Source organism: Lissotriton helveticus, chromosome 2_1 (assembly GCF_964261635.1).
Source record: "Lissotriton helveticus chromosome 2_1, aLisHel1.1, whole genome shotgun sequence".
NCBI lineage: Eukaryota > Metazoa > Chordata > Amphibia > Caudata > Salamandridae > Lissotriton > Lissotriton helveticus.
In genome coordinates, this window is record NC_136059.1 from 1,247,155,878 (window position 1) to 1,247,168,347 (window position 12,470).

A 12,470-nucleotide genomic window follows, 5' to 3' on the forward strand; every position below is an offset into this window, starting at 1 on the left:
TGTCAGCAGCATTTGACACGGTCTCACACAAGATCCTGTTTGACAGGCTTAGGCATTTAGGGATTTCTGGGACCGTGCTGGCCTGGTTCCAATCCTTCCTTGAAAGCCGAGTCTAGAAAATACGCCTACAGCCATTTGTTTCATCACCTCGCCCCCTAATATGTGGAGTCCCTCAGGGCTCAGCCCTTAGCCCTACTCTTTTTATGTTTATCTTGCACCACTGGCCCCACTCATTGAGCATTACGATGTTAGTGTCATCTCATATGCTGATGACACTCAGCTGATGTTTTCCTTCAAGGATCATTCGGAAGCAGCCTTCACCAAATTTCGGGACTGTCTAGAGGATATATCCACCTGGATGACCAGAAACTGTCTACGGCTTAACGCCGAAAAAAACGAAGTTCTTATTTTTAATCAACCATTACCCCCTAGATCAGACCTCTGGTGGCCGTCGGTACTCAATCCAGCTCCCTGTCCTGTTTCATCAGCAAGAAATCTGGGTGTTAAAATCGACGAGACTGTCATATAAAACCCAGATAGCTCAGGTTTCATCTACGTGCTTTTGAAAACTAAAAGCCTTACGTAAATTTCTTCACCTGCTTCCGGTCGAATGTAGAAAAACGATTGTCCACGCATTAGTGACATCCCAATTGGACTACCCTAATAGTCTATATCCAGGCATACCAGCCTACATGTATAGAAAGCTGCAGACAATACAGAATGCAGCCGCAAGGCTTATTAAAAACATTATCATAAACAACTAAGGAGTGACTCAGTGAAACGTAAAAAATACGTGAACCAAAAAGGACTAAGAGGGTGTCAGGTTTTGCAAAGGCCCCCACCCGGTTAAGGTAACTGCAAGATTAAAGGAATTGTAATCTTAATAACCAGGAGGTTGTAACCCAGTGAAATAGGGTGTTAACACCTAACTGGGAAAGGCTAGAAAAACCTCTATGTTAAAAGGACCCTCACTCACCACTAGTTGGTGACATGCTTCATCATTGGGTCCCCACAGGGGTGGCCGAATCCACCCCCCCAGCGTGCTACAACGCCTGTTTTACAGCGGAGCGGGTTGGTGGTGAGTGTAACAGTGATATAACTCAAAAATGTGCAAAATAAGTGAGTGCAGAATTAAAAAATACACAGTTGAAACCCAAACAACATATTTAATGTGGGCCAACCTGTATTAAGGTTAATAACGTGGAAGGCGGACACAACTAGGTTCAGGATTAAGAGACCTGTGTCCTTAGTTAAGATATAAGGTCAACATGTTTCTGCTGTAAAAATGCAGGGTCGCACAGCATTCGTCAGGACCACAGACAAATTGCTCTCCGGTGGTATGTACGCGCTAAGGCACACCCTCCCGTGAGGCACTTAGAGTGAAAAAACTGAAAAAATACATTTGGTGCAATTACTCACGGATATTGCCCGTGCCGGCTCGCTGTGGGTCACAGCAGCCAAAGTTACAAATAAAAGGAAGGAGATTCACTTCCTGGGCCAGGACGGCGTGGGCACTGTTCACGCGGTGTCAAATTTTATACACTCGCGACTCCCCGCCCAAGACCTACACTTCAGGACAGCAGTCCGCCCGGAGGTCCCTTAAGACAACACATCTGCGTACCCTTCACTGGCTCCCAATAAGAAAACGCACAGAATTTAAGGCACTCATTCTCACTTACAGAGCAATAAAAGGCACTGGCCCCCACTATTTAAGAAAACGTATTCAAACACTAAGACACACGAGAAACATAAGGTTCTAACTACCAAGAACTTGTTATCCCCCGCTTTTCCAAAGCCAGACTGGTTGGATGGTCTTTTTCAGTAAAAGCAGCCTCCCTGTGGAATTATTTACTGTGACAAATCAAATTGGCCCCATCCAAACCCAATTTCCGCAAGTTAGTGAAGATGTGGCTCTTCAGTCAACCGTAGTTCTGACGGGTCCCACCATGCTGACCTACATTTCTCCTTTCTATGCTTAGCGCCGGGACACTCCCGTCGGGGATAGCCGTGCGCTTTATAAGATGCATAATAATAAGAATAAGAATAAGAATAAATCTTTAGAAGCCATCCATCCTTCAGTCGTTCCTCACTCTCTATCCGCCCTTTCACCTATGTCTACCAAAGACCTGGCGGCCTTGGCAGCTAAGGTTAAATCTGGCTCTCCAGATGATCCTTTAAAGCCTGATGTTTTTAGGAAACTCCATAACTTCCTCAAGATTGAGGGCAGAGACCTAATTAATAAATCTCTCTCTTTGGCAGAAATCCCTAAATCTTGGAAGCATGCCAAGGTTGTACCCTTACTAAAATAGCCCACATTGGATTCTTCTCTAGCAGAGAACTTCCGGCCCATATCTTTGCTTCCATATCTTGCTAAGATTATGGAAGCTCATGTTAATATCATTCTAACTCGCTACCTGGAGGCCAATGACATTCTGGATAGTTCCCCTTAATGGCTTTCGGCCCAAACATAGTACTGAGTCGGCTCTCCTGGCGGTCACCGAGCAACTGTGGGCCACGTTGGATGAGGAGAATACGTCAGAACTGATTCTGTTGGATCTTAGTGCAGCCTTCGACACTGTCTCTCATGAACTTCTGCTTCTAACGCTAAAAGAGATTGATGTCGAGCACAAGGCACTGACCTGGTTCTCATCCTTTCTATCAGAGCGCTCATTCCAGGTACATGCCCCACCTTATGCTTCCAATATCCATTCTCTGAGTTGCGGAGTCCCACAGGGCCTGGCCCTTAGCACGACTTTATTCAACGTATATGTCCGCCCTCTGGCCCTGCTGGCCAAAGCATGTAACTGGTATCATATGCTGACGATACGCAATTGATGTTCACCTTCTCTAACCATAGTGATTTCGACCAACTAAAATTTCACGATGATCTGCTGGCCATCTCGGATTGGATGGCGGACAACTATTTGAAACTTAATGCCTCCAAGACAGAGGGGATCCTAGTCGGGCATAATACACATCAATGGGATAGTCAATGGTGGCCCACAGCACTGGGACCCCCCCCTACCTCAAACGGTGGTTAAGAACCTAGGGATACTCATAGACGGGGACCTTTCTTTTGAGCCTCATGCCAAAAAAGTAGCCGGGCAATGCTTTGGTCTTATTTGTGGCCTGAAGCCCATTTTGTTTTTAATGCCCCTATTCGGAATTCTGCCCCTCTGGCGGCCCGGACTACACACGACCACTGGTCTTTTGAAAAACTGATCAAAACCTGGGTTTTTCCACTATCTAGTTCTCTTTTCCTGCACCGCTCGTCTGGCTGCGCTGGGACGCCCCGTTGCTGAGGCAGCCATGCGCATTACAAGAACAGTTAACATAACATAACATATTGGACACCGTATGCTGAAACACTTACATGCCCGATAGGTACATGAAATGTTGTGTGCGATAGGGCAGCAGGCCCGGACTGGCCGTTGTGGGCACCGGGCAATCCCCCGGTCGGCCGCAAGGGTGGGGGCCGGTTTTGGGCCCTGGGGGCCGTTTTTGTTGCAGAGCCGGTTTTGAAGCATAGCTGCAAAATCGGCCCTGTAACAAAATCGGCTGAAAAGCGGCCCTGGCAAAGCGCTCGCCCCCCTCCCGCCCGGGGGGCGGCAAAGCACTTTGCCAGGGCTGGTTTTGGTTCCCAGTCCGGCCCTGTAGGGCAGTATTCTAGGGGCAGACAATTGGTTAGATCTAATATTCTACCTCACTCTCTGACTATATCTCAAACCTCATTCTACTGCTCTTTCCAATGCACTACCCTATTTCTCACCCTATAACTCTCTCAATATATCCTCTACTCTCTCACTCATCCCAAACCCGATACCGCTACTCAGATCACCAAAATAACCCTTTCTAGACTGTTCCATCCACATCCTCTCATACCTCTTCTCCCCTTTACTCATCCCAAAACCCTTTACTCATCCCAAAACCCTTTCCTACTGCTATGAACTGCCGAAAAAAAAGTCTAGCCCCTTCCCCTGTTCTATCCCTCCACAATTCCTTTTCAATCAAAATAAAAGACTAACATGTCCACCGCTCAAATTATTTTCCCTATATTAATTCACAACTTATCCTTTTTGGGTTCCGGACTAGCATGCTACACACCGAAGAGCGCTTCAACACCTCATCAGGGGTAGCAAGAACTATATAAATGCAAACCCTTCCCTCTTCTATCCCTCCATTATCTGTTTCAATCCAAATATCAGACTAACATGTCCACCGCTCAAATTAATTTAATATTTCCCTATACTAACTCACCACTAATCCTTTTTGGGTTCCGGAGTATCATGCTACTCGCCAAAAATGCGCTTTGACGCCTCATCATGGGTAGTAAGCGCTACATAAATGCAATTACAATCTTTGAAAAAACAGCACCTGCGTACTGACAAACAACTGGTTGGGTGGCACCGACTCTACTTCTTATGGACCATCGCCTAGAATTGCACAGTTATACTTTTTGGAGTATTTATTTTCTAATTTCAACACTGTTGGTCAGACCATAAGGGCAGTTTCAACAACGTCCTAGAGCTCTATTTAGTGAGATGCTGATACTCTGAGGGAAGAACAATTGCCAGCAATTACGCCCACAATTAATTCCCTCGATATTCTCCCCTCTTTTTCCCTCTCCTGATCCCATAGTTACATTACTTCTCTACTCCCCGCGCCCGGTTCAGCGCTTCGATGTTGCATTTTTGTAGAATAAATGGCAAGCACAAGAGAACGAGTTTGTTTTTAGGGTCGTTTTTAGCCCATCGACGTCATTACATGAACTCGTGCATCTTTTCGGCGTTTTTGACGTACACGTTCCCTTGCCCACCAGAAAATGCAGCGCCACGAAACTAGTCGTGCTGCAGTTGCCTGGCCCTCACCTGCAGCCGTAGTCCGCGCAGGTACACCTGTGCACTGCTGCTTTCCCGCGCTGCCTCCGCCTCCCGCCGACGCTCGTCCTCCTCTTCTTTCCGCCGCAGGTATTCCTGCTGCAGGCGCCGCTCGTAAGCGGCAACGTCATTCTCTTCCTCTGCGGGATTCTCGGTTAGTTCCAGAAATGTCAGCTCCTCGCCTTCTCCCTCCGCCCTGGACAGACGCTTTTCCTGCGCTCCTCTTCGCCTTCCTCTAAGTGATCCGGTTGCGGCGCTACACAGACCACGGGTGGAGAGTACCGGGAGCTGCGCCACCCGCAGAAGCACAGCAAGCCGGTGCATGCTGTTTCCAAGACAGCTGGAGGGGCAACATAGACGAAGGACAACACGACAGGCAGGCATGGTGACCTCTAGGCTATTTGCCAAAGCCAAACGAGGCGACCATCTTGGAACGGGAGATGTTTTAACCTCATGTCAAATACGAGCGCTACCCCTCTATACCAAACGAAAGAGGGTATGTTAAAGCACTGGAGAAGCAATCTGCCCTTTAGACTGATAATGGATCCCAAACTAATACAGAGATCAAACAATTTGTATTGTAAAGAAACATATAGTCTTCTAGAGGCTATGTACTGCTAATGACCGTATACAACATACTTATCAGAAATAGACGATAACCGCTTCATAAAATATGTTAATGTTAATGTTAAGTGGTACTTGTTGAGCGCACTGTCACCGTGAGTTTCCTGGCGCTATAGGATCCTGAAGTTGAAACAGAATGGCAGTGGGAGAAAAGCAAAGTTTTTAAGGATTTCCTGAAGACAAGAAGGGAACAGGAGGTCTTGAGGGGAAGAGGGAGAGAGTTCCACAGCTTAGGGGCCAGGTGAGAAAAACTACGACCACCAGATCTGGTGAGTTTAACGCGGGGAACGACCAAGAGATGAAGGTGGGTGGATCTCCGGGCTCGAGAGGGGCAATAGGGAATGATCAGGGACTTGAGGAAGACAGGGGAAGGACCAGTAAGGGCTTTGAAGACCAGGCAGTGGACCTTAAAAGCTATTCTCTCACTGACTGGAAGCCAGTGAAGTTGGTGCAGTAGGGGTCGAGTTGACTGCTATCTGGAGAGATTAAGTGCGAGTCTGGCAGCCTGGTTCTGGATGATTTGTAACCTAGATAGCAGGGATTTGGGGAGACCGTGATAGATGGAGTTTGAGAAGTCCAGGCGGGACATCACCAAGGCTATGATGACTTGTAGCAGCGCTTCAGGAGTCAGGAAGTGAGCAACCTTCCGTATCCTGTATAGCTGGAACATACAGGAAGATGTTACCGCGCTCACCTGAGCCTTGAGAGTGAGGCCGGAGTCAATAATGACCCGAGGCTCTTCACACTATCAGCAGGAGAAGGGGGTGTACCAAGCTCAGTAGGCCAGAACTGAGGACCCCAATAAGAGGCACTACTCCTGGGGAGGAGGAGCTCCGTCTTGCCCGGATTGAGCATTAGTTGGTTTTGGTACATCCAGTGCTGAATGTGTGTCATAGCCGACTGGAAGTTAGAAACAGCGTCAGGGGAGGTAAGGGGGAAAATGATTTGCAGGTCGTCTGCGTAATTAAACACGGTGGCGTCCCACCTGCTTAAAGAATGAAGGAGGGGTAAGAGATATAAATTAAAGAGAAGGGGGGACAAAGAAGAGCCCTGGGGGACCCCGCAGGATAACAAGGTGCTGGTGGCACTGAAAGGGCCCAGCCTGACTGCCTGAAATCTCCCTTCTAAGAAGGATTTAACCCAAGACAAAGCAGGCCCGCAGACTCCGGCGGACTCGACACGGTGGAGTAAGATGTTGTGGTCCACCGTGTCGAATGCCGCCGATAAGTCAAGAAGGACTAATGCCTGGGGTAATCCTCTGTCGGCCTTACTCCTGAGGTTGTCCAACACGGCAAGAATCACAGCCTCTGTGGAATGGGCTGGTCTAAAGCCGGCCTGGTTGTAAGCCAGGAAGTTGGACTCCTCGATGAATTGCGAGAGGCAAGTGGTGACATGTACCTCCAAGATCTTAGACAGAAAAGGCAGGAGGGAGATGGGCCGGTAGTTAGCAAGAACCGCTGGGTCCGCGCCAGTTTTTTTTAGCAGGGGCACCAGTACGGCCTCCTTGAATGACCTGGGGACTATGCCAGTGCTGAGGGAGGAGTTAAGCAAGGGAAGGATACAATGTGGAAGGGTATGACAAATGTCCCGAAGCACAGACGGAGGACAGCAGTCCTTCTGGGAACCGGATTTCACTCGTGAGGACAACTTGGCAAGAGAAACAGTCGAGTGTAGGGAATCGAGCCAGGGTGGTTGGATTGGTGGGGGGAAGTGATGTTGTACTTGACGGGGGGATGAGGGGAATGGAGTTTTTGATAGTAATGATCTTGTTGATAAAAAAAGAATTTAGCGCATTACATGACTCAGCGGAGGGAGGCAGGTTAGGGAGTGTCCTGGCGTCAGATGTTAGTTCGCCAAGGACTTTGAAAATCTCTTTAGATTTGTTAGGGGCTGTTAGGATTCTCTCAGAGATAAAAGCAGACTTGGTGGATATGATGTTTTTTTTATAGTTTTTCCGTGCAGCTACGTACGCTTCCCTATCGGCACTGAGATAGTTGCGCCTCCATCTACGCTCCAATTGGCGCAGCTCGAGGTGTAGTTGTTTTAAAGCCGAGTTGTACCACTTGTGAGTATTATTAAGGCGTGTTCGAGGGAAGCAGGACAGGGGTGCAAATAAGTCGCTGGCCGTCGTGAGCCAATGGGAGATGTTAGCCTCAAGGGTGTTAACATCTGAGATGTCAATGGTTGAAGGCTGCGTTTCGGCGAGAGAGGAAAGGAAGGCCGATGAATCGAGGAGCTTCCATTTCCGAGCAGTCCCTCCTGCTAAGGAATGAGACCTAACCGGTCCTTTTACAACGATGGAAGTCTCGATCAGTAGGTGGTCAGACCAGACGCAGGGGGAGATGGTCGGGCTGGAGAGCGATACCCCCTGTGTCCAGATATGATCGAGAATATGACCCCCAGTGTGAGTGGGGGAGGTAACATGCTGAGTCAGATTTAGGCTGAGGAGTGTCTCGAATAGTTCAGTGGCGTGGGGGCCCGCATTGACATCATTGTACCAATAATTAAAATCTCCGAACATGGCAAGACGACCTGAAGAAGTCGTCAAGGCAGAAAGTTGTTCGCAGAGGGCAGCGGGGAACAGGGGCATAAAGGTAGGGGGGCGGTACAAAACAATAAGAGACAAGGCGCCGACCTCAGTTGCCAGGCTGATGACGAGATTCTCGGCATCAGGAAGGCAGAGTGAGGAAGACGTGGTAGAAGGCAGGTCTTTACGTATGACTGCCGCCACCCCACCGCCACGCCGGCCATTGGGCCGGTTGGCGTTCAGCATGTAGTAATTGGGGGGTAGGGCAGCCAGGATGTCAGGGAGGGAGGAATCGGATAACCAGGTCTCCATGAGCAGCAAGATGTCTGGGTTCTCAGCCGTCAGCAGGAGAAAGATGTCGGCATGATGTTGTGGGAGGGACCGAGTATTAAGATAGAGGATACGAAGACAGGTCTCATGCACAATAGGAGCCGGCATGGGTGCCTGAGCGAGTGTAGGGAAAGGCAGGTCGGCCGAGATGCCAAGGGACACCAAGCGGTCCCAGGTTGTAGATGGGAGGGCACGCGGGGGACACTGGAGGCTTCTAAGTGAAGCAGGGGAATAGATGGTGAGAGGGGCAGCGTCTCTGGGCCCTGGTCCCGGCCCGTCGCGGACGAGCGCAGACGGGCTTGCCTTAGGCGCGCCTTCGGCGCACAAACAGCGCGCCCGCTGCGCCCGTCCGCTGCGCGTACGGGGGAAGCACATGATTTATAGGGCCGTTCAGGGCGTGGCCAGGTGTGAGTGGGCGTGGCTCGGGGGGCGGGTCGCCGATGACGGCGAGCAACAGAGCCTCAAGCAGCTGCAGCGACTACCTCGACTGCGCGGTGGGAACTGGCCAAAGCAGAGTCCTTACAAGATGGAGGAAGGTAGGACTTAATAATTAAAAAGAAAACAAAAATGTGGCACAACAAGTATTAAAAGCTTAGCGCTTCAACAAAGGCTCCCGCGGATGGCAGGGGAGGATCCAGTGGCGAGCTAGTAGTCAGCTCCTACTCTTATACCCAGGAGTGGGCGTGGCCAGGTGTGAGTGGGCGTGGCTCGGGGGGCAGGTCGCCGATGACGGCGAGCAACAGAGCCTCAAGCCGCTGCAGCGACTACCTCGACTGCGCGGTGGGAACTGGCCAAAGCAGAGTCCTTACAAGATGGAGGAAGGTAGGACTTAATAATTAAAAAGAAAACAAAAATGTGGCACAACAAGTATTAAAAGCTTAGCGCTTCAACAAAGGCTCCCGCGGATGGCAGGGGATATACATTTAAAAAAGCTGTGCAACACGCTAGCTTTTTAATAGGGGTGGGAGGAACTTGCTGAGGTTCACTTTGTGTAATTCTGCAGAGTTACATAACTTTGCTGAGTTCCACGAGCGGTCGGAATCTGGCACCTGGTGTTAATTTTTTGCGCCAGAAGCTTGTTCCACGCTGTAAATTCTGCAGGAACGGTACCACTTGGTATGTGCAGTGCTTAATTTGTAAAAAAACATAGTCCCGGGGCTCCCAAAAGGAGGACACTAGAGCTTGCACCATCCGTTGCCCCTGGCTGCACTGCCAATGACAGCACCAACACACTACTAATCATCAGACTCCTAAAATGTGACCGTTCATACTATTACAGGCCCCCAAAGCTATAAGAATGGCTTTGGAGGCAAATACCAAGAATTGGAAATTGAAATGGAAAAAATAAACAGAAGTTGTTGTACTTGTACCTAAATTGGCAGACAACACTACCATGTGGTAGACAGTCATATGCCCCGGTGCTGGCAATTAAGTGCCGGTGCTGAGCACCGGAAAGCACCTGCACAAATTAAGCACTGGGTATGTGGCGCTGCTTCTTTGGTGCTGCTCGAGTAGATTTTCTATTCGAGCGGCAGCTTTCTCACATCGAATGGTCACGATCACTTTAGTTGAGAAAATCTTGCCGGATGGTGTCCTAGCACCCGAAAATTATGCTGGGTACGCAGATTCTCGCTTGAGCCTGCCAACTGTCTGTTTCCAAGCTGCGCATGGGAAACAGCACTGCCATGTGGAGTCAGTAGGAATTTTGGAGGAACTCTTTGAACAAGCGTAACGCATAGTGGCCAAAACACTGCTGGCGGAGCACAAATTTATCGCCCGCATCTACTTTTTTTATCATCCAGTCATATGTACAATCCGAAAACACTAATGTGGCTAAACAAGCTTTTGTATTGTATGGAGTAACCGAATGATATACAATATTTTAAGTATGTATGCTTGTGTCATGATTGAGTCTATGGCACTTTAAAAAAAAAAAATGTTTTGTCTCGATTTGTTTTAAAGCTGGGGTCCGATTCAAAGTGCTACAATTGTAGAATCTGCGTGCAGCAAAGGATCTGCTTCAGTTAATGAACAAAGCACATCATATGCAAATAGACTAATATTATGTTGTTTGCCCCAAATGGGATGTCTGCGGTATCCTAACTTAGTGGCCGCAAAGTGTTCTATGCTACCTGAAATGAAAAATGTGAAATAGAAGATGATCAGGTCACATTGCCATATCCAGATTTATGTGCTGTGGCAAGCTTCTTTAACCAGGATGCCTACTTTTGGTGGCGTGTTGCTAGTAATGACCCAGCTACTAAATCTGGCACCAAAGTCCACCTTGCCCAGCATCTTCCTCAGGAATCCCCAGCCTGCTCAATCAAACATCTTCACAGCATCTGAAGTCACAAGGACAGTTGGTATCTTTTTAAATATGTCTTTTTTTCCTTCAGGTGGCATGCCTCTCTGATATTGTAAATCGGACATTCCCTCACTACTGTTGGTTGTAGTCTACAGAGAGTAATCTACTTTTGCAGCCTGGTAAAAATCTTAGGGCCTGATTCACTAAGATAACTTTCACTTTTGGGTAAGTTTACAAGCTTTCGGTATTTAAAACTGCATTTTTCTAGTAACTTACACTTTTGTAATAACCTAGGATGTGGCGTACAGCCAGAGCTGACAACTTCTGGAACTGGGGAACCAGGTTCCAGTTTCAGCATTAGCCCAACATCCTGTGATTCTGGACAAGTCACGTAATCTCCTTATGCCAAAAAAGCAAAACTGAATGTGTCTTGTGGAATAATAATAATAATACAGAGTTTTGTAAAGCGCGAACAGTTACCTCACCCTTAGGTGTCCCGGCGCTATGTGAGCAATACAGGCAGTACAAAAAAGCATCAGAGGCACCGATCTAGTGGGTAAAGAGCCATGTTTTTAATAGTTTCCTAAATCCAGTTTCTGATGTAGCCAACTGAATGGCGGGTGGGAGGGCATTCCACAACTTCGCCGTACAGGCTGAGAAAGTCATTCCCCCAAGACGCGCTTTCCTGACTCGTGGGGCGCGCAGCTGGCAATAGGAATTTGAGCGCAAGGATCTCGCTTGTACATACCTGGGGAGTCTGGCTTTGAGGTAGTTGGGACAGGTTCCATGGAGCGCTCTAAAAGCCAAGGATAAGGCTTTAAATTTAATTCTGCTTGCCACAGGGAGCCAGTGCAGATCGCGCAAATGCGGAGAGACATGTTGTTTAAAGGGAATGTGTTTCAACAGTCTCGCAGCCGCATTTTGTACTGTTTGCAATCTCTGGACCAAATATTTAGGGAGGCCCAGGTACAGGCCATTTGCGTAATCCAGCTTTGAAGTGACCGTCGCATGGATTACCATTTTGCGACAATCAACTGGTAAGAACATAAGAAACTTACGCAGATTCTTCAATTTACTTAGACAGCCTGCCACAACCTGCTGGATGTGGGAGGAAAAAGAAAGGCTATCATCCCACCTCACCCCCAGGTTTTTTGCCTTTGTGCTGGGGACTGGTGCGGGGCCCATCTCAGATGGCCACCACAAGTCAGGGGCGGGGGGATCGCCCTTCCCAAAGAAGATCACCTCCGTCTTCCCTGCGTTCAATTTTAATTTATTAGTGTTCATCCACCTAGCCACATCCCGGAGACATCCTTTGAAACTGGCAAAGCTAGCCTCAGACACTTCAGAGTAGGGAAACACCAGTTGGGTGTCGTCAGCATAGGAAATTGCCGTGACCCCCCATTTGGCAATCAAGGTAAAGAGCGGAGCTAAATAAATGTTAAAAAGTAACGGACTGAGTGCCGATCCCTGCGGGACCCCGCACCCCAGCCGCTTTGGTTTGGAACAGTAGAGGCCCAATGCCACTTTCTGTGAGCGATTAGTCAAATAAGACTTAAACCACCCAAGTGCTTTATCCTGCAGCCCAATATCCCCTAACCGCTGCAGGAGTCTGACATGGTCCACCGTATCAAAAGCGGCCGATAGATCCAGGAGCACCAGCATAGCTGATGCCCCTGAATCTAAAGACCATCTAACTGGCTCCGCTACCTCAATCAGGGCAGCCTCGGTACTAAAGCCCGCCCTAAACCCTGATTGGGTTTCATGCAAGATCTTGCTCTTCTCTGTAAAACTATTCAGTTGGCGTTGT

The 12,470-nt window shown here is 48.6% G+C and overlaps 1 protein-coding gene across 1 annotated transcript in view; it reads right to left on the reverse strand.

Annotated features, from left to right (window-relative positions):
- Positions 1–5,275, reverse strand: part of NOA1 (nitric oxide associated 1) — a 125,861-nt gene extending 120,586 nt beyond the window's left edge. Inside the window, exon 1 of the mRNA XM_078676196.1 lies at positions 4,869–5,275. Within this exon, the coding sequence (XP_078532322.1) occupies positions 4,869–5,261 (393 nt within the window). The 5' untranslated portion in view covers positions 5,262–5,275. The remainder of the gene's footprint in view (positions 1–4,868) is intronic.
- Positions 5,276–12,470: the final 7,195 nt, after the last annotated feature.